The sequence below is a fragment of the Neolamprologus brichardi genome, chromosome 12 (genome assembly GCF_056152115.1).
Source record: "Neolamprologus brichardi isolate AB-2024 chromosome 12, ASM5615211v1, whole genome shotgun sequence".
In the NCBI taxonomy this organism is placed as follows: domain Eukaryota; kingdom Metazoa; phylum Chordata; class Actinopteri; order Cichliformes; family Cichlidae; genus Neolamprologus; species Neolamprologus brichardi.
The window spans coordinates 26,955,315-26,977,838 of NC_142115.1; the positions used below are offsets into that span (position 1 = coordinate 26,955,315).

The following is a 22,524-nucleotide window of genomic DNA, read 5'->3' on the forward strand; positions in this document are numbered from 1 at the left end:
AAGAATCTCTTAACTTTTCATCTGCTTGTGTTTTGGGAGATTGTTCTTATATAAATGTATATACCAGTAAGAATACAGGGCCAAATTTATTTTATGTGATGTTGATATTGTTCATTCATTCAACATTATATGACCAATTTTTGTATACCAAGTAAGTTTCTTCCAGCTCAGAGCAATCTCCAGACTAAAACTTTCTGAAAGGGTTATGCATGCCTATGTTACATCTAAACTGGACTATTGTAATACACTGTGTACTGGAGTTAGTCAATCATCTCTTCTGCATTTAGACTTGTGCAGCAGTTGGCTCAGATGTTAGCAGACTTCCACTGGTCTGCTGTGCATCACAGAATCCATTAAATAGTGTCACTCATCATTAAGGTCTCCTTCTCAATCTTTTCTGATCACTGTTTAGTTATTTGTTTACTCTTTTTCTTTTTTGTCTAATGCACTTTAGTTTTGAATGTGCTATGGGATTTTTTTTTTTTTTACAGCATTTATTTTAGAAAAATTGCCCAACAATATTTCTATTGTGCAATCCAAGTTACATAAGTCAGATGTGATTTTTGACATCACACAATGAATATTAAAATCAATGCTAAAAAAAATAGTACATGTAAGTGTTGTTTGTAATGCAGAGGTGAGTGAGCTGACCTGCTGATTTTGACCCATTCAGGTGGAACAATGGATGAAACTGAGTTCTTCACCTCAATCAGAAACTGAGGGCAGAGGAGAAAGAGGAGGAGAACTGATAAATAAGACCAGAGAAGACAGGGAAAATAATGTGTCACTCTTGATTAAAACTGGCAACCACAGACACAAAAACACAGACATCAGACCATCACTGTTGCTGAGTCTTCCACCCAAATGGCCATCAATCCTCCCACCTTTCTATCACTTCCAGCAACACACACACACACACACACACACACCTCCTGTCCAGAAACAGTCGTATATTCGAGCGCGGGGGCCTTTAGTATCAGACGGATGTCGTTGCGGTGGTCTTGAATCTCACGGAGGACAGTTTGGATTTGCTCCATTCTTTCCTGCAGCACTGGGAATCCAGACAGATCTGAGAATAGCTCCGTCTTGTTCCCTGACCTGCACAAATACACAGTCCAAATGTGACTGTTACTGGTAATATATCGCAGCGCATTTTCTAAGAGATGAGCCTGTGGTCAGCTTGACTTTTCCATGATGAAAACTGAGGAAAAGAATTATCCATGTGACACTAGGAGGCCTTTTCCTCTCTCATACTGTATGCCAACTATTGGTCATACATTTATGGAGTGACAGCAGGCATCTCCCACTGTGCCATATCTTACATTTGTCAGCCCAGTTTCATGATGCTGTGTTGTTTTTCTGATTGCACCGTTGAGAATTCATTTTCTCTTTAACAGATATATATTTTTTGCATTTAAGTAAAATATAATAACCCAACACACATCAAAGCAATCTAAATTATGCTTCTGTCAGTTCCACACCTGTGCTGCTGGATACTTACTTGGCTGCCTTTTCATTGAGCACCTTTAGGAAGCTTTGGGCTGGAATCAGCTGGTCTGGAGTGTCCAACAGAAGGCTTCGAAGTAGCACTGAGCTGATCTGGGAACGCATGGCTGGTAGCAAAGTCTGCAGTTCCAGCCCCAGGCGAGAAAGACTGCTACTAATGAGGTAAAATTCCTGAGTAGAAGACTGGAAAGATGTGCAAAAAAAACAAAACAAGCAAAAACATTACTAAGTATATACCAAAGTGCCTAAAAAACTATTTAAAATTGGTCCTTTGCCAAGTTGTCTTTTTTGCATAGATGCAATATTGGTTTATCACTTGAGTTGGGTGCTTTTTTTCTATCTTTGAATAATTAATAGGTCAGTGTTAAGTGTCTATAAAAATAAATATTCTTCATAAAATGGCCAGGTTTAAGGATTGGAATCAAAATGAGTGAAAAAGCAACCCATAATCAAAGTAAAATTTTAAAAGACCTTCAGAAACTCTGGGGACCTATTACTCAAGACCACTATCAAAAAACCAGCCTGGCTCTTTGGAAGCAAATATAAAGAAACCACTCGTGACTCAAGACTTTTGCACAGTACTGTATATTCATGTTTGTAAGTGTGTTGTATTATCAGGGTACTCTGTAAGGCAGGGAGATTACATCATTAAATCTTATCCACGCTGGCCAGCAGCCGAGCTTAAAGAATAGCCATATATTACATCCAAAGGCTGTGAGAAACCACTCACTACAAGCAGCATTTTATTATCTGTAAACGGCAGCTGTCTTGGGAATCACTGATAATCCACAGTATAGAAAACAAAGCAGCCTATAATCAATAACTTCTTATATTTCTTCAAGATCAGTGTTTTGTCTTTAAAAATGAAAGTGCCAATCATTTCAGACTAAATAAAATTAATGAGTAATCAATCAGTGATAATGTAGATTATACTGACCTTCTATTGCCATTAGCAATGTTACTGTATAGTACCAAGTCTTGACCCTCGGGTTAATGAGAGGTCACAGTGACAGTGGTTTATGGTATTAATCACATGCTGCAGTTTTAATGCTCCTGCCCCCGTGTTGCTCTTTTATGGACCCAAACAGGAAGCTACTAGAGGCCACAGGCATGCCCTCTCTCCCATTATGTCAGTGGAGCCGTGGAGACACAAGCCATTACACACAGGCCCATTTATCTACAGATGGGCAAAATGACAATTAAGGCCCCTCTGTGTGTCTGCTGCGTGTGTGTATGCGTGGGTGTTTGAATGTATGTGTGCGTTAAATGACATTTTATCATTTTCTTTCAGCAACAGATGAAGGAATCCAAAAGCTGAACATGAAACAAGACATCAAGCTCAGAAACAAAGTGTCTTTTTTCATTATTGCAAACACACGCACACACACACACACACACACACACGCACACACACACACGCACACACACACACGCACACACACACACACACACACAGAAGATGAAGCCTTCTGACATTTCAAAAATGGGTCAGATGGGAAATGAGACTGTGTCAAACAATCAGGTAAGCGCCACACAGGAGACTGCTCCCTGCTGTTAATCAAGCGTGCCATAAAAAGAGAGAAAGAAACAGAGAAAATGTCAGTGAAAGAAAGAAGAAGAAAATGTTCTTGCCTTTCATCTCTATGCAAACCAACGAGAGGAATTATTTCACAAATGTTGTTCCCCTGCCGTTAGAGCTGGAGGATTATTGCAAAAATTATGATCCGAGTTGTCTTGTTCAATATAAAGATGATTATTTAACGATGCTAATTTTAAAACTATCATCCATTTATTAAACCCGCCTGTTCTCGTATCCTACAGGGTTCAATAACAATGCCACAAAAATTGTGATAAAATATAATAAACATTATCCAAGTTATTTATTTGTGTTCTTTTACCTTTTTGTGATATATGCTGCAGATGCCCCGCTCCAGGTCTGGCAGACGTGACAGCAGGGATCGAATGGAATTTAGAGTCAGCGAGTCCGACTCCAGGATTTCCTGCACCGCATCCTGCCTCTCGGATATAGACCTGCAGGTTCATGAAAGAAAAGGTAAGAAGAAAGGAAAGACTTGCAGAAATTAAGAAGATAGTAAGGATAAGAAAGAGCTGAAAGAAATGTAAATGTTCTCATCAGGCTCATCATCACCAAAAGAAATGTGTCATTTGGAAAGCTGAATCAGCCCTGATTGAGATAAATGAGTTTCCTTAAAGTTGATTTACACATGAAACAAATAAGCGCCAAAGTGTCCCTGATTAGTTTCTATGTAGATTCACGCTTGCGCCTTACGTCTAAAAATGTGTCAAATTTTCAAGAACATTCAAAGCAAACAAAGGTGACCAAATGTTTAAAAGATGAAAGTATTCATAGAAAACGTTAATCCAATACCCAAATCACCAACTTAAAACGGTGACTGCAACCTGTACTACTGCACCAAGAACTGCAGTCACAGTTCTTTAACGTGTAAAGTCACTTTAAATACCTGACCTAAATAAAATCCCTCGACTGCACAAACCAGCACTCATGAAGGTACAGCTGCTTGTAGCTTCATTTCCCCAGTGACCTTACAAGACCTTTGACCTCTTCAGATGTGGTTGACGCTAAGAAGATTAAGATATGCTTATTAAATTTAAACATTTGGAAAATGAAAAATTCTGCATTTGGGCCAGGTGAACTACTAAGGCTGTGGATTTAAGGAAATGATGAAAATCACTGAAACAGCTTTGTTTATAAAATGCAGAAAAAGCCTCATATTAAAGTCCTCTATGAAATGCTTTTTAGTCCACAGTAAGGCCTTTCTGTAAGCGTAAGCATCCAGAAAAAAAAATGGACTGAAAAAGCAGATCAAAAGAAGCTTAGTGATGTAATAAATCGGACATCACAGATCATACTATTGTGCGAGTGTGTACGTGCACATGCCCACAAGTGTCTGTTCTATGCGCTGCTGTGCTCTGTATCTTGGAATTAATGTACCTGGGAGTAATCTGGGTTTTATTCATGTTGAAAGTCTCTAGAGGACCTATCTGTATAATCTGAAAGCAGTGCTCTATCCACAGCAATAATCCCTGCCCAGTGGCAGAGGGAGGGCCACACACAGAGAAAATGTTCACACACTTAAAAACACTACAGAGAACTGGAGAGGTACTGCTGTGAGTCCTCAGCAGTGCTTTTATTTAAGGAAGTCACCTCCAAAACATATTTGTATGTATTTTCACACCACGGTCTCTCTAAAAAGAGAAACAGCTGCTCTGCCATATATCCTCCCAAACAACACTTACATATTTATATGTGAGATCAGCTATTTTATTTTTTTTAAAAAAGACAGAAAATGTGGAGCTGGTTATAATTTTCATCACAGTCGTGAGTCCTGGACTGGGATGCAGGCCACCAAGCAAACATTAATATTATTAACAAAGGCCTGCCTCACACATCCATTCCACCCTGTGTGTTCACTATGCACCTCAGCTAGGTAAAGGAATTGACCTTTTCTAGGAGCTGTCCTGCTACTGTGATGGGGCTAGTGTGCTCCATCCTAATCCTCATGATCTTTATTTTGCCTTTGTTGACAGTGAGACCTATTCCTGCTGATGTTGATGCCAGATGTGCAGTTATCGCCTACATCTGGCCAGGTCATCACCCAAGTCGAGATCATCCAGTTGTGCCCACAATGTCCATAAATGCCATTCCATTGTCCTTGCATAGACGTTCTCCACTATATCACCAGAATGAAAAATACAGCAAAAGGTGAGAGCAGATGCTCCTGACAAACACCGGTTCTGGCACTGAGGTGCTCCAACAGCTGTTCCTTACGTAGGACTTTTCCTAGTGAGTGCAATCTACTAACTCTTTTAACTCCATTACCAGCTTTAAAACCTACTGGGAATAACCCTTGGCACTTTTTTCAAAACTATTTTAAAAATAAGGCAGCACTGTTGCCGCACAGCAAGAAGCTCCCAAGTTCAATTCCATCAGGCCGGAGTCTTTCTTACTGGGGTCATGTCTTTCTGCATGTTCTCCCCATGCTTGCATGGGTTCCCTCCGGGTACTCCAGCCTCCTCCCACCGTCTAAAGACATGCAGTTTGTGGGGATAGGTTAATTGATTAATCTAAATTGCCCGTGGGAGTGAATGTGAGCGTGAATGGTTGTCTCTGTGTGTTAACCCTGCGACAGACTGAAAAGGATAAGCAGAAGCGAATAGATGGATGGATACTTTAAAATATTTCAGGCTTGTTTATAAAACAAAATAAGTGGATGTGCATTAGAAGTTTGAGGGTGGTCTCCGCCTGTGCAGCGACTCTTGTAATAACCTGGAAACTACTCTAATAGTTGTCAAACCACATCTTTATTGATATACAATGAGGTGTCAAAACGCGTCATATAGGGTACATGGGAGGTTGTCAAATGTCAGGGTAGCATTAATGGGGGAAAGAGCTCAGGAGATTCAAGATTCAAGACCCGTTCGTCACGTGTCATGTAATCCTCAAGAGGAAAATCAGATATTTTTTGGGATGGGAGATGCAAATGTGCCTGAAAATCTCACATCTATCTCATGTCAGGTAATTAAAACCAAACTTCTGAGATGATTACATACTATTATATATTATTCTTTGTTAAAGGAAATTTACTGCCCGCATTTAACCCATCCTAATAAGTGAAACAGTGAGCAGCCTGTGTGCAATGCCCAGGGACCGATTCTAGCTGTAAGCCTGTGTCCTGGCCAGAGACACAGAGACAGAAAAATTAACCCAGCATGTGTCTGATGGCAGGATAAACTGGAGCTACTGGAGGAAACACACAGAACAATTGGAGAAATGTGAAGCCTGTGACCCCTCTTGGTGTGTGGCAACAGTATTAACCACTGAGCCACAGTGCCTGAAAATGATTATCACAGGCATCTTTCTAATATGAGCCAGTTATCACATGTGACATGAAAGTGGCATTAGTGCTGCCTCAGAGTTCTTCACTGTGGTTCTGTGATCCAGAGAGCCTCACAACGCAGTCCAAGCTGCATGGAAATAAAGTTTGGAGCACTGAAAAACTAAATGATAAGTACGGCCACTGAAGCTGAATTGGTATTGACAATCATGCTCCATCACGTGTCAGAGGGTATTCTATACTCACTGCAGGTCTGTAAGGGGCTGGCTCACCCACTTCCTCATTAGTCTCCTTCCAAACGGAGTGCGAGTGTGGTCCAACACCCACAACAGACTTCCTTTCACACTACCATCTGTCTGTGATGGAAAGAGCACACATAAAAAAGCTTAAATGTACATTAATGGGTGCCAACATATTCTAAAAAAAAAAAATAGTAAGGAGAAGGAAATATGAGGTGAACAAATGGCGTAAGCCACTAGCAGACATGGTAGGAGGCTTGAGCTGATCTTGAACTCCATATGTGACACGTGACGCAAATCCCATAGCAGCAGAGTCATGCTGAACCTTTGAGTCGTCACCCACACACAAGTACACCGAAAGAGACTTTTTGTTATGGCTGAAATGTCAGTTTAACTTAACTATCCATTAATTTTTTTACAGTTTGTGTAATTATAAGTGACTGTAGATCTTTAATTTTATAACAACAATCTCAATAGCCTTAAAAAGATTTTTCAGTCGTTAAATCTGGGAGGTATCAACACACCTGCCAGATGACCATGTGCAGCTGTGATTAAAGCTCAGGGTAACAAAAAGGTTGATTCAAGTAAAGCAACACAGAAGAGCTAACTCTTCAGGCCAGGACTCCACAGTCTATTTACACCTACAGGCCAGTGGACACTCTTTCAATGATGAGGATGTACACATCCTGGACAGGGAGGAACGCTGGTTTGAGCGCGGAGTCAAGGAGGCCATTTACGTGAAAAGGGAAAGACTATCTCTGAATCGAGGAGGGGGCCTAAGGGTACATCTTTCGCCATCTTACAATTATGTGATTGCAGCCATTCCCCAACTCTCTGTGAATGGTACTCATGGCCATTGATCAGTGTTCTCTGATCAATGATCAATGGTCTTTGATCAGTGGTTGTTGATCAATGGTCATGGGAATTTACATATTAATGATCAAGGAACTGACCTCCCAGCCCACTGTTCCTTCAGTGGTGCTAATTTCAGTCATTATGCAAATGTACTGTTTATAAGGTTGGGGAAACCTGCAGTCAGCTGAGACTGAAGAAGTCACTTGGATGAGTGACGAAACGTTTCTTCCACTTAAAACGCTACGTCCAGATGAACAGATTCAACTTTTTGGTATTTACTTACCTGGATGATTGAGCATGCATCAAGATGATGTGTGATCATAAAGTTCAAAGTATTTTAGTACTAAGCACTGGCCAATAAAAATCAAAAGCAACCAATTGAAATTTGGCTAATCTTCCCTTGAAGATAATCTTCCATGCATCCATGCATGTCCAAATGACTTTCAGCATAGCTGCTATTTTTTGATCCCTCACTAGAAGTGTTCTCATATCAACTTCCACTTGCAGTTACACCTTGGATCTCAAACTTGAGTGAACAGCAAAGATCCGTTTATTTTTTTTTTTTTTTTTTGTTTTTGTTTTTGTGTTTGTGTGTGTGTGTGTGGGGGGGGGGGGGGGGGTGCTTTTTCAAGTGGTCTTCCTTTCATTTGAAAGATCATAGCTACAACATACCAGTTTTTAGAGGTTTTCAATCAAAAAGGGTTCAAGCACAGACAAAGCATCCTCTGAACTTGCTAAGTTTCCTCCTACAACCCCCATATTCATTGGTTAGACTGTCAATATTGTGCCATTTGGTGAGCAATAGGATTCAGTGAATTATATTCCTTTGGAGAGCCATCATGCACCCGCACACAGGAAATTGATTTTTTTTTTTTTTTTTTACCAATCACCACAATCTAGACCTCATCTCAATTTCTCTTAAATGAAAATCAGGCAAAAGCAAGGCGACAAAACAGGATTTGTAAGCACCAATCTAAAAAGACCAGCAGTTCCAGTCAGACAATGGGACAATGATTGATCAAATTTAAATCAGGTATAGTTTTTGTTTAATGAGCCAAATCCAGGAAATGTCTCTCCTCAGTGTACGGCAAAAATCTTGGGCTCCGGCTCCGAAGGACCAAATAATGTTGGGTCTAAATCAGACCCCGCTGATCCCAGAACTTATTCCCATGAAAGAAAGACAAGGCAACAGCGATCGATCTTTTTACTTGCAAGGGGGGCCTTGTCCGTACCTTAGCACATCACAAAATGACCTCTCCGACTGCCCCCTCTCGCTCCCTTTTATTGGCAACGTTCACACAATAAACAATAGTTTACAACACGTACCTTCCCCACGTAACCCCCCTTGGTTCCAAAGACAAGGCACTGTGTGTGTGTTATGTGAGAATGTGTGTGTGTGTGTGTGTGTGTGTGTGTGTGTGTGTGTGTGTGTGTGTGCGTGTGTGTGTGTGTGTGTGTGTGTGTGTGTGTGTGTGTTAGACCTCCTGCTGACCAAAGGGTCGTAAACGCAGGAAGGTTACATCAAAAGCACAAGGATGATAAAAGACTACAGCCCTACAGCCCCCCACCTAGAACCTCGAGAATCTGGGGAGGGGAGGACAGAAAGAATTCCTTTCACAGAATTAAAACAATGTACAAATGGCAAACATAAAAATGACAATATTTAACAATTCACCCTGACATTCATCACATCTTGTTGTTTAAGAAAAGTATTTTAAAAAAACAAACATTTTAAGTGTGTAGCATCAAGTCAATTAAATTTCAATTGAACTTCTTTTTTCTCACTAGTTTTGAATTCGGTTAGGCTCCATGTTATTACTGGTAGTAATAAAAGCGATACCTGGACCCCACAGAGGTAGACCTCGGATGGGACATCAATACATGTCATTGCCAGAAGGTCTGCTGTGTCTCACAGCACAGACTCAAGAGAATGGGGGAGTGACTCACTGCCCAGCACCGTGGAACCCGATTGGCACTTGCCAATACAAGAATCAGCAGGCACCAATTGGCACCACTGGTACCCTAGGTTTTCCATAAATGACAGCAGGCTCACCCTAAGCAGATTTGACACGGCTTCTCCAGGGTATTGAGAAGCTGTGGTAAATGTTATAACATCGCTCAGGATGACCGGTGATAGGTCAGTGCTGGTCATGTCCATGGAGGGACACAGACTTCTACAGGTTAAGCAATGGTATCCTAACAGCCATTAAGTTTCAGTATGAAATCCTTGGCCCCATTGTCAGACTTTATGTTGGTGCAGTAGGTCCCGGGTTAATCCTGGGGCCTTACAACACCCTGCCTCATGTGCTGAGACTATGCTGGCAGTTCCTACAGCTCCTTTTTGAGCAGTGTATTGTTATTCAATAGCTATAGCAGTGGTGTTGAGGCTTGGTTGTGAGTCAAACTTGCACAGCAGACATAACAACTACAGACTGATTTAAATGGAGCGTCAAAGCAAAAGACACACAAGTTTCAAATTTTGACTTTGCCTGGTGTAATGAGCGTGACAGCAGTAAGGCCTTGCATTGTCAATTGCAATGCGATTATAAGCTAACAATGTAAAGGTTTGATCAAAACATTTTAAAATTTACTACCAACAACACTGCTTTGAAATGGAAATGTTTACACGCTGTGTAATGCTAATGGCCAGGCCCATATGATTAAAATAGCTGAACCTGCCAGACGAAAATCTGGTGCAGATGTTTCCATTCGATTACTACACACCAGAGGACTATACTGTACGGTGCAGTGCAAACCATTTATCATAGAGACAGCCATCACCCTTTGTTATGTTTAATCAGTGGTCAAGACTTCCAGCTCAGATGTGAATATTTACCTGATTGTTGAGTATTTCTAGATTTCGGAGAGTGCCAGCACTCAGAGTCATAATCTCCGACTCGCAGGTCAGACGCCGGAAGGAGCTGCAGGAAGTACAAACTCATATAAAAATATAGCATGATGACATTTTGTTTCTATTACAGGGATTAAAGTAATCCAAGATATTATTTTCCCTTTCCTGGCGTATAAAGACTGGTGTTCACATCAAATGTAAAATAAGATTTAAAATAAAACAATACTGTCATTCTTTTTGTTACACGTAACCTGTTAATCCCTAGGAAATGCCAGAACCAGGGAAGGAAATAACAATCATCAGTATAGATTAATGTATCAATTGATCTTTCAGTATGTATCTGAAATGTCAAAGAAAAGAACCAAAAAAAAATATGCACAACACGTTCCCGTTGATTGGTCAAAAGTCGAAGAAGAGAAGCAAAGCTGGCAAAATGGAAACCAATGAATGTTAGCTTAAGAATTTTTGCTTTAAAACTACAAAAAAATTATTGATAACAGAATTTTAAAACCTGAAAATTATATTTGTGTGGAAACAATGGATGAATACAGTCGCAGGCTATGTTGCTGAACGTTTGTTTTCATGTACCTTTCACTTCTAAGAACTCGCTCCAAGTTGAATTCTTGAAGGTACTGGATGAGCGGCCCCAGACAGCTGATCACTGGGCTCTCCAGGGACGCTACGCTCGACAGAGAGCGAGAGCCTGGAGGACACACACATAAAAACATGCAACATTTTCAACATCAACACACAGCCATGAGTCATGAGCCCACTTCCTCAGACACGTCTACTGTGCTCTCAATGACAGGATGTGAGTAACTGAGGCGATCATAGTGTAACAGGAAAACTAAAAGCGTTGCAGTGACACAAGCATACACACCTTTCGCCTGGATGTGACAGTAGAACGAGGTGACTGCGTTCATTGCCGAGGCAAACTCAAACTCAGCGCTGTCCCTCCTCTCCACTCTAATTCTGTCGTCAGCCTGAGCGCTGAAGGAAAACGATCACAAACTTTATTTATTTATAACAACACAACAGCATTAATATCAGAGATTAGTGACTGTACAGATACAGAGATAAAGAATATATACAGTACTGTGTGCAACCGTCTTGAACTACTATTATTTCTTAGCATTTCTCTTAAGAAATGAGAAACACAGGCAGTGATTTATTGATACAGGTACAAACATAAATGGAAACACAGTACACAACGTCTAAATAATTATGAGGTTGAAATTCAATATTTGGTATGAACCCCTTTTATTCTTCAACATAGCCTGAGCAGTCTAAGGCAAGCTTGCATGTAATTTCTTTAAGCAGTCTTCTTTTGGCACTCAAAGGAGATTCAAAGCTTTTCTTTGGATGCTAGCTGCCCTTTGTTTTGCTCTATTTTGAGATAATCACTTGCTGTTTACTAATGAAGTAGAACTCTGGGGAGGCCAATTCCAGACTGATAGTGTCCAATTGTGTGTTTTTCTGTCCATATATGTCAGCAATTTTAACACGATTCCCAGCACCACTGGTTGAAATGCATCCCTAAACCACACCTCCACCGTGTTTTACAGTTTGCTCAGACACTTTGCCATCTCCGTGCATATCGATGAAGATTTGTGTTCATAAGACCTGTTGCAGTAGTGTTCAGTCCAGTCCTTCTATAATTTGGCATAGCTCAGTCTTTTCTCCCTAATTCCCTTCCTTAAGAATGGCTCCTTAACAGCCATTGAGCCCATTTATGATGACGATTCCAGTCAATAGTAGATGGATCAGCTGAAGGGTCAAAAGGGTTCTTTGGTATATTGTTATGTGTAGGCACAACTGTTTCATCCATTGAGTTTGGTGACTTTAATTTTTGCTTTTGAGTCATTGGTTGGTGTTAAGTGGCTGAACAATAAAGAAAAACATTCCCTGAAAATGGTCAACTTCAAGAACTAAATTGAAAATGAGAGAAAAGTCAGCCAAGTCCAAAGAAAAACTTTGAAAGCCCTTCAGAGAGGCTGGAGAACTATAGCTCAAGACCACTTTAATAAATTATAAGAAAGTCTGGCTCTTTGGAAAAGTATAAAGAAATACAAGGAGGCTCAAGACTTTTGTACAGCATTGTATCTGAACATCTTCCTCTGAGAGAAAAACATTCACATAGCTGGACTGCATGTTCCAGCCATCCTTTTGTTTAACTAGACTCTATACACAGAAATGCAAACCTCAGTCACACACACCTGAACACATTTTCACTGCATTTCCTCGATGCTCTGACGGATCTCCGTTTTGCTATATTCACTCTTTCGGCACTGCTGCTTTCAAGGACTCTGTTACTTTGTCTGCACAGTTGTTGCCAGGGCAACCAAGGCAAACACGTGGCTCTGGACTAATGCCCACACATACACACACACACTTACTTCATCATATTTCACTTCAGCTACTGTTTGGACTGGGAGTAAGGATTATGTAAAATGATCAATAGACGACATAATGTACAACTCACAGCCTTAACCTTTTTTTTTTTTTTTTAAATCAAAAAATATTTTGAGATTTACAAGAAAAACGACAACTGCAGGTATCGATTCGGATGAGAGTGCAGTGTTGCATCTCTGCAGAATCCCTAACAGGACCCACTAAGGTGAAGATGGGTTGTAGGAAACTGTAAAAAAACAAACAACTGGGGGTTTGAGTTCTTCATAACTCATCTCGACTCAGCTGATATCTAAATTACAGATAGCTTTGATTGGATCGGATTTCATTTCATCTAAACAATAGAAAGAGTCTGCAGCCAGCGCAGCAGCTCTTATCATTTTGAATTAAACAAAAACAAATGTCAAATATACAGCCTGAAGGTGCCAGTAGAGTCTGCTGCATGGGCTCAAATGAAAATGTGTGCAGATAAAGATGGCTGCATTTATAAGTTTTGTGTCCCAAGTTGTAAACAATAAATCTGCTAAAGAGTGGTTGTCCAAACTGGTAATTTCATAAGCATTATTGCCAGTTCTTACGGGCAAAGTCATTAACTATGTGTGTTACCACATCTGAACAAGAGTGTTAAAGCTAAAAGCCATACAAACAGAGCAGTTTCTTTCATTTACAACAGCAACTTTTCTTTGTAACAATAAAAGTCTGAGTGAATATGGAAAACAATGATATATTACCAAAACTGCACTTTTTATCTTAAAATATGTTAGGCTGTTAACATATATTTGTGGATGAATCCATAAATATGACCATTTTCATAATGTATCTCTTGGATGTGTTGCATGAATGAAAATAGGCTTGATACCCCTATGCCAAAAATGTAAATAATAACGATCTGAGGTTGATATCTAGTTGGAAAAACGTCAACATTCTAGTATTTTTAAACCAGGTCAACAAAGTAAAAAACTCATTTACTAAACTAGTTAAAATGTTGATGTGGTTATAGTGCAAAAGAAAAGGTCAGAGGATCATCGAAGTGATTATGATTCATTATCTGGGGACTATGAATGTCTGTGTGTCATACAGAGACTGTATATAAAAGATGGGCATAACAACTGAAACATTAGCAGCTGGCTAGCAGCGAACCCTGTTGTGAAGCCTCTTGCTAAGCTTTTATTTGCTGTCATCAATTTGGTGACCGCAATTTACAAGTTAACATGTTGTGTTCAGTAAGACTTTAAGCGACTGATTGAGATCAACATAGGGCACAAGAAACTAAACTGTTAACTATTCAAGCGGAGAAGTCACTCCCTGCTGGCCATTAGAAAGAATTGAGGTGTAAAGCACTTCCACATTGGCTACACTCTTTAGATCTGGTAACTTTGTTTAGATTTAGTCTACTGGTGTATTAACAATACACAGTTGTTGAGGAATTTAACTCAAAATCACCAAAAATCAAGTTTATGGGCTCCTGGCTAAAAGGTTAACAGATCATCAGAGTCTTTAGGACTGATCTTCTGGGGTGTGAAAGATTATAATAAGGTTTCATCATAAAATATCCAATAATTCTGAAACATTTTAGGTCAAAATTACACTGCTGTTTGTAGAGCCACTAGTGTGGACAAATTATACGGTAGGTACCATCAGCTCACAGAAAACCCTGTTTATGTACTGTACGAGAAAAAAATGCTACTTTTGATACTGGGACTACAACTTGCACTGTATTGTGCAAGCAGCATATAATAGCAGCAGATGGTAAATGGACACTTCTCAAGCACACCCCACTGGCAGCATAAGGGGCAACCTGGGGTTTAGCATCTTTCCCAAAGACACTTCACGCAGACAAAAAGAGTTAGGGTTTGAAATCCCAACTCTAACACTACAGAGGAAAGTCATCAAAACCATCCTGACACCACAGCAAAAAACTGGTAAAATATGCCTTGTGGTAATGCCAAGTTTGCCATGATGGTGGAAAAATCAATGAAAATCAGAAAAGCTAAAGGTTACAACCAAGAGATCAGAGGTTAACATGCATAGCATGCAGATGAAAGTTTTCAGATTAGTATCTATTAAAGATGGCACGATACCACTTTTTTATGTCCGATACCGATATCATAAATTTGGATATCTGCCGATACCGATATGAATCCGATATAGTGTGTTTTTTAATCAATAAAACTGTTTTTTTTAATATCTTGCTGCATTTTGTATAGGTTCATACTCAAGTTTAAATAAACAACAACACTAAAGCTATTCTGTTATACCTGTATGTAAAAAATACACTGCACCCAAAATATTTCATAGTTCAGCAATACTGATCAACTTAAACCTGCACCATCCTTCCTATTCTGGTATTTTAAAGAGTACTTAGCAGAAATATTAAGCAACCTAACTAATAGGGTTATTTGGGTGTAAGATTTGGATAATTACTTATTAAAAGCTAGACATTTTAAATGAGAATAAGAAAGAAAATTATGCCTTTGTGCCCCCTTTTCCCTGTTAATGCCCTATCGGCCCCCCTGGCTAAACTTTGCTAGATCCGCCCCTGCACAGTTACCAGCCGTCAGCTGCATAGAAAAGGATCCTGGTCTAGAAAGTAATATTAAATAAATTCTAACAACAGCTTATCAAGCTTATATGTGCTGCTGTTGTTCAACCGCTGGTTTCCTCTTTCTGGTGCAAAGTGGTCCAAAAACAAAGAAGAGACCCGCGACAGAAAAGCCGATCAGCTGATCATTAATCAGTTTCATGATTGAAGTAGCAGCAGGAGAGAGAGAGAGAGAGAGGCAGTCGCTCCATATATTGGTTGTTAAGCTTAACGTGGGAATGCTTTACAAACATTCAGAGATGAACTTACACACTTGCCTTACTTCTCTCTAGGATGACTTCCTCGGAGATGAAATGCCAGTTTGGTAGCGAGGCTACAAATACTCGCAGCCGCTCTATTACGTGACGCATACTGTTGCAACGTGCTACGGTTATGAGCTGAGTTATGCCGTGTGGCAAGTTTTGTGAGGTGCTTTTTTGATATTTAATGGATCGGATTACATTTCTTATTTCTCTCCGATATCCAAGCCAGTAATTTACGTCAATATCGGACCGATACGTAATATCGGATCGGTCCATCTCTAGTATCTATTACTGCAAAGTGAATCCAAAGCTCTGAGAGCAGCCACTGAAATGGACATACAGACTTTTAAAAATGCACAGTGTACGTCTGCTTGTTTGGACCCCTTCTAAAACATGACTGTGATCTTACCAGCAGCCAAGCACTTAAACTTAAAATCTTTCAAATAGTGAGAACATTTATGCTCATCTGACATTGAGCTTTTTAGCCGCTTCAATCAGCGTCACTGCTCTGATCCGGACTCATGACTCATGACTTCAGGCTCTGCGTGAATAAAGCAAGCTAATACTTCACCTAGCTACAACCAACCTCAAAGGGACTCATTATCAGCCACTCTATAGACACAAATCCTGTTGCCAGGGGTTCCATCTCATCAGGCCACCCCAGAGACACACACTGTCACCAAGAAAACCCAGTTAAAATTGCTCACCAGTGTGGGCCTTGCCTTAGTATTTTTACTGTATTTACTGTAACCGCAACATGATATAATCAAAATATCAATTATGCATTTATGTAGAATTATTCTGGTCTAATGAATTTAAACTGAGAAAATTAACTGCAAAGAAGAATATACTGGAGAACTTGTCAATAGCAAAGCTGTGATGGGCTGAGAAGTATTGTCTGTGAAGAAAAATGCATTAAATGAAATAAATCTGTCTGTCCTATCTTAACAGACAAAGCTGCACTCTACTTTTGTTTCATAAGTTGAAAAGTGAGAAGAGCCTTGTCTCTGATAAACACACTGCCAGACAGCAGAGCTGTTCAAACACAATAATTGAATTGGCCTTTACAGGCCCGTCTCACTATAATCACTCAACATGGACATCTGAAAAAAAGGAAGCCAAGAAAAATAGAGAGAAATTAATACAGATTAACTAAATTGTCTAGAATTAAATTCAAGCTGAGGGTGGTGAAAAAGGAAGGAAAATTGTCTCTAGCATTATAAAAGAGTAGATAATGAGAAATCTGCCCAGCCAAGGAGTCAGACAAAAGAAAGTAGCAGAAATTTCTCCCATTTATCCAATCATCCTCTGCTAATCTGATCCACTCCACACCCTCCCACTATCTCGTTTCATTTTCACAGCATAATGCAATCACAAGCTCCCTCCAGAGGATCTCCTCCCCACTGGTGTGAACATGCTGGCTCCAGACTGTCAGCAAAGAGGAGTCGAATGGCAGCGCAATGGGAGGCAACAGGTTTATGGATTACACTCAGCTCAGCGTCACCGTTGCTGCTCGTGCTGTTGGTCTGCCAATTAATAAAAGGACAAATGTACTCAGTTTTCCTTTTTTTGTTCTCGTGATTCATACAAGAGCCTGCAGACATTAAATTAAGGCTTACAAGTGAAGCTCAAGACCTTCAAGACATTCTGATGCTCCTTATGAGCTAATCGCTGGAATAATCGAACCTGATGCTGTTAACTTTTCTGAGGCTAACTTGCGTCTTCATCTGTTTCAAGTTGCATAAATAACAGAATATATTTCTGTTTTCCAATAAAAATATGGTCTTTATGTGTCTATAAGAGTATTTTTCTACTAAATTCTGGTGGATGAAAAGTCCAATTTGTGTTGATCTCACAAGAAGCCAGTCTACCAATGAGAAAAGGGAAAACTGTAAAGCACTTGTTTAAACTGATTACAACCACCAAAGCCTCATGTTAGTTATACACACACGAAAAACATTAAAAAACCACATTATGGAACTTGATGTTTTAAACGACTGAACTGGAGGAAGAACTTTAAATATGTGTAGGCAGGTGTGTAACTGCTGTCTTTTTCTTTTAATAAAACTAGTGATATAAAATGACCATTTTATGGGACAGACAGTCTATGATCTTTTAAAATACAGAAGGCTTGGCTGGATCCTGTTTAGCCCTGCAGTGAAATCCAGAGTGCTGAGAACCAAGCCGACATTGATTTCCTCATCCAGACTGAGCCTGAGGAGTTTCAAATAAAACAACCGTCTGCCTGCCCGGGGAAACCTAAACCTAATTCTGCAAAATGAAACACACCAAACTCACAAACAGATACAGCTTTGTAAACACAATATAAGCTCAGCGCTTAGGTACATTTTAGTAATAAATTGGTATATATTGCCCTCTAGTGTCTTCCCAGCATATTACCTTGCATTCGTAATGCTGTGCAGGAGTCTCTCGGTTTGCTCTGAGAGGTCGGAGGGCACCAGGATTTCGACAGGGTTGATTTTAAGGACACGGCATTCCAGCTCAGAGCGAGAGGGACCATCAGGAAAACAGTCCAGAAGCACGTCGCCTGTGCTGGGCTGAACTGCCTGCAGACACAAACACATGCTGTGAATCAGATGATGTCAAAGATGTGCAGCTACAGCTCCAAGTTGACAGTTACACTTTTAAATTAAATATTTGATTTTCATCTCTTATGCACAGAATAACTGAAGAACAACCAGCCTAATGGCCAGGTGGGATTTATGGATTGACTTATGAAACTCACCACAAGCCCTACAGTGAGCTGCTTCTTCAGTTTGTCCCAATTCTCACTAATACAAAGCAGGAAACTGTCGGGAGGGTCCGACACAACATCATCACAGCCCCCCTCCTCTACATCCCCGAGTCTGCAGACCGGATTTACATCTTTTTAAAAAAACTGTCAAGGAAACTGTTTTAAACAAAGAGCGACAATAAAAAGTTGTTAAGAACACGTGCACACATTCATCATCTATAAGGATACCCTCTCCCACCAAAGTGGACTTGGTGTACAGGGCGCTGAGCTGACGAGTGAACAGAGTATTTCTGTTGGCCCCTGACGCTTTGATCGCAGATGTTTCTGTCTGTTTAACCACTCCGACCTATAAATTAAAACAAACAAATAAAAACGCCAGCAGAGCATGAGCCTAAGCAGCTTGCAATTAGTAAACAGTAATCATATAAAGTCAAAGATAAACCAGAAACCTTGTGTCCGTGAGACACCAGCCGTCTGACATGAACAAACAGGCGGTGTGTGGGGATGCTGCACGTCATGAAGTTATGATCCAGATGACAGACGATGTTCAGCTCCTTTGCAGCAATCTGTTCACAAACAAAACGTCCTTCAGCGATCAGTGAAACACAAATCAGGTGCAAAGAGCCACTGTTGAAAGAAGAGAATCATCTAAAACGTAAGATATGTCTTTTATATTTTATACAGTTTAAATTTAAACTCCTTCTAAATGCATCACTAACACGTCTGCTTTTTAGTTCTCACCTCTGCATCCTCTCCAAAGAACCTGTACTTGTAACCACACTCCACAGCCAACAAAGCATCCTTATGCTGCTGTTTCAGCTGGATCACCTGCTGCTCAAGGGGGGTGAAAATGCTCTTTGAACGCCTGGAGGAGGTGCTAGAGTCCAATGGAGGACCCAGCTCTGCACACTTTCCTCCTCCTGTCTTGGCAAACTGAGAGAAGTGAACTCCCTGCAGAAATAAAAATACATCAAATCTGTTACGATGTGAAAAGTCACACTTGCTTTTTCAGTGTTATCAGGTACTTTACTTTTTGCATACCTGTTTTGCAGCAGCCAACCCCAGACCTGCCTTTTCTTTATCATCCTCCTCTTCACCTTCATGCTCCCTTTCTGCATGCTGCAGTCTTTGTGTAGTTTCAGGTTGACCTGTAGCACAACGAGGAGACCAATCACTGCTTTCCTGACCTGCATCAGCCGTCTCTGTTTCTTCCTGGGTGATGCTGCTGACGACACTGGGCTCAGCCCCGCAGGTGAAGCCTTTCAGCTTCTCCAATGTGGAGGAGCACAGGCTGCTTGCTTTTCGGCTCAGCGTCAGCTTTGTGTCTGAGGAGAGAAGACAAGTACTACAGTCACATCAACGACAACTTCACTTTTTACTCCTCAGCTGTAAGAGGCTGGATTTGTGGATGGATTTGTGAATGCAATAACACGAGTATGAGGCGAAGTAGGATTCTGATATCCATAACACGCGTGCTTCTACTAAAAATATTGGACAAGTTCAAATCTCGGTTACCTCAATCTTTCTGAAAATATTGTGAATGCAGTAACTTAAGAAGGAAGTCACCAAGGATTTTCAAAATTTTACCGTAAGTGCATCTACTAGTGCATCAAGGGGTAGCACTGGAGGCCAAATAAATGCGTTGTGGGGAGGGTTATCTCATCACAATCTATACCAGTGCACATGTTGTTTGGAGAACTGTGATGCTGCTGGGCAGTGGACAGATATAAGTGACTTTAAAGAGGGTTTAGAAGATCATGACATATTTTTCTGTCTGAAGTCAACACTCACCTTTAATGCCCTGACAGGACGCAGGCTCACACTCCACATCCTCCGCCTGTTGGTCCTTTGGAGAAGGCTTCACTCGTTTTCTTGGCAATTCCAAGTCATCATCAGATGAAAGCTTCTGCTGGAACAGCACTTCAGTAATTAGCATTGAGTGAAGTATGTCTGATATGTGCGTGTGAAGCTCAACTCACGTTGCCTCTTGAAAGTTGCTGCTCTGCAGGATTTGGGTTAATCCCGCGCTGCTTGTTGGAGGCAAAGCTGCTGCTGCTGCTCAGTCCTCCAAAGTACCTGCTGATGGAGGTCTGAGTAGTGCAGGACTTTTTCAGAGACTTTGGCATGCTTTAATGTTCGCTTACATTTGATCCATAATAACAAGTCGCATAAAAATTAATTTGCGTGTACAATAAAGTGCAGAGGTTTGACAGCCGCTGTCCAGCCTTTCAAAATATAGCAGCGCATACGATGAGGTCACAGACGCGTAAATGACGCGCGCCTTCTTCTTCCTCTTTGGTTAGCAGAGGTTGGCGGCTCCAGGAGCGTTGCTGCCTCCTCCTGGTTTCACCAGATATTCTACGCAATGCATTCTGCTCTGTGAAATCTTAAAATTAGACACTCTTCGTCACCGGAACTCCTCTGTAACGTGTATATTGTAGTTGATTTCAAGTTTATTTCATCCTGAAAAAGTAAAAGACTGAATTGTAAACGGTTGTTTTTGCAAAACTTGTTGTATTTTTTGAACATTTTTCTCATGGGCCGGATTTCAAGTAACGAATATGAACAATGACGTGTCTGTCAGCAGTGCATCGTTTGAATGATTGTATGTATGTTAAACAAACAAAAACAAAGGATTAGGAGGAGAGGAAGCAGATCTGGACGGGCTGATTTGTAAACCCAGCCTGCTCAGGTGTACCGCATTTCTACTCGGGTTATGTCTGGAAGAGAGAAGAGCAAAGCAGAAAGCAGGCGGCACCAGGGGGCAGTCTTGTGTTTTAGAGCAGCAGATAACTGAAACAATCTTTCAAACTTCATACAAGCCCAAATGCATGTTTGTCCCTCTGCAAACATCACTTTAAAAATGCCATCATTTCCATCCGAGGTAACGGCTGTTTTGCCTCCGCGTGTCAGGCACTAAAAACTTTCAGAGGTTTTAATCGTGTTTGCATATTTGTGACTGCAAGTAAGTCATAATTATAACTTAAAAACTTGTTTAGAGCTTCTCTGTTAAAAAAAAAAAAAAAAGAAGAGAAAGATACAGATTCATAAGTAAAGCTGTGTAAAAAGATGCCTTCATTTTCTCTCTAAAGACAACAAGGAAATAGCTCCTTTAAAGTCTGGTAATCTAGTAGTCTTGTAATTGTCTAATAGAATACTTATTTAGCTTATAGGATTTAAACTAATAAATAAAATTCTAAACAAGGAAACACTTCAACTTGTGAGCATCAGCCCATCTTAACCTGCCTGATGATTGACCAGTGCTACATTCCTTTTAAAATACATAAAGAATTATTAACAAACAAAAAAAACCCTTCTGATAAAAAAATAAGAAACACATGCACACACAAACAAACACAAATACACACGTCTAAATATATTTTCTGTTTGGATTTTTATTTGCTTTAGGAAAAGTGAATATTCCAGAAATACAGTATTTGAACAGGATAGACCCTGATTAAATTGGAATGACATATCAAAATGTCAGTGACAATTTTATGTCACATCATTGCGCCGATCATAGAGTCAGAAAAAAGTGCAGCATGGAAGCAAAAACATTAGATTTAAGCAATACAGTATTTGGATAGGTCACACCCAGAACCCAGCCGATGAAAGTAGCATTGATAGTTTTATTTCATATTAAGCACTTCAAAGTTGTTTATTTCTTCCCTGCTGGTACAAAATGTGCAGTTTGGAAACAACATCATTCCTCAGTCTCAGAAAAGAAATTTGAGGATGGCTGAAGATACCAGCAGCAGGATGACACTGGGACCAGTTGGAATAGCGCTGTTACTCCGCTTCACAGCAAGCCATAGGCCAAAAACACAATGTTCAGGCAGCCCTTTGTAACTGCATTAAGAGCTGTAAGATATGAGGGGAAATTCTCAGAAAAAACTTTAAAAAGCATGATGTGACCAAGAGCCAGCAGACCTTCAGCATTTATATTTACTTTTAGCTAGAGCTTGTCATATGAGAGAGCAACTCACCATCTACTCTGAGACTCCTACAAGCCTCCTACCAAATGATCGTAATTACCACACACCCTGTCATACTCACTACTTTAGAAAATGAAGACCAGAATTTAGATTATATTATAGTGTTACTAAATAAACTATCCTATCAAAAATAAATAAAATGTGTAAAAAAAAAAAAGGAAGCAAAGAAAAGAAAACTTGAGGTCAAAACTTA

The 22,524-nt window shown here is 40.2% G+C and overlaps 1 protein-coding gene across 2 annotated transcripts in view; it reads right to left on the minus strand.

Annotated features, from left to right (window-relative positions):
- msh3 (mutS homolog 3 (E. coli)) overlaps positions 1-20,586 on the minus strand; it is a 53,715-nt gene extending 33,129 nt beyond the window's left edge. The window contains exons 1-16 of one of the 2 annotated variants that reach the window (XM_087849236.1): positions 20,316-20,586; positions 20,128-20,242; positions 19,378-19,661; positions 19,078-19,287; positions 18,786-18,902; positions 18,565-18,682; positions 18,328-18,467; positions 17,982-18,148; positions 11,209-11,318; positions 10,917-11,031; positions 10,314-10,398; positions 6,630-6,739; positions 3,405-3,537; positions 1,502-1,689; positions 930-1,098; positions 652-716 (exon numbers count right to left, since the gene is read on the minus strand). In XM_087849236.1, coding sequence (XP_087705362.1) covers positions 652-716; positions 930-1,098; positions 1,502-1,689; positions 3,405-3,537; positions 6,630-6,739; positions 10,314-10,398; positions 10,917-11,031; positions 11,209-11,318; positions 17,982-18,148; positions 18,328-18,467; positions 18,565-18,682; positions 18,786-18,902; positions 19,078-19,287; positions 19,378-19,661; positions 20,128-20,242; positions 20,316-20,462 — 2,273 coding nt within the window. In that variant the 5' untranslated portion in view covers positions 20,463-20,586. Of the gene's footprint in view, positions 1-651; positions 717-929; positions 1,099-1,501; positions 1,690-3,404; positions 3,538-6,629; positions 6,740-10,313; positions 10,399-10,916; positions 11,032-11,208; positions 11,319-17,981; positions 18,149-18,327; positions 18,468-18,564; positions 18,683-18,785; positions 18,903-19,077; positions 19,288-19,377; positions 19,662-20,127; positions 20,246-20,315 lie in introns of both variants that reach the window. The other variant, XM_087849235.1, reaches the window with a different exon arrangement.
- Between the last annotated feature and the right edge of the window lie 1,938 nt (positions 20,587-22,524).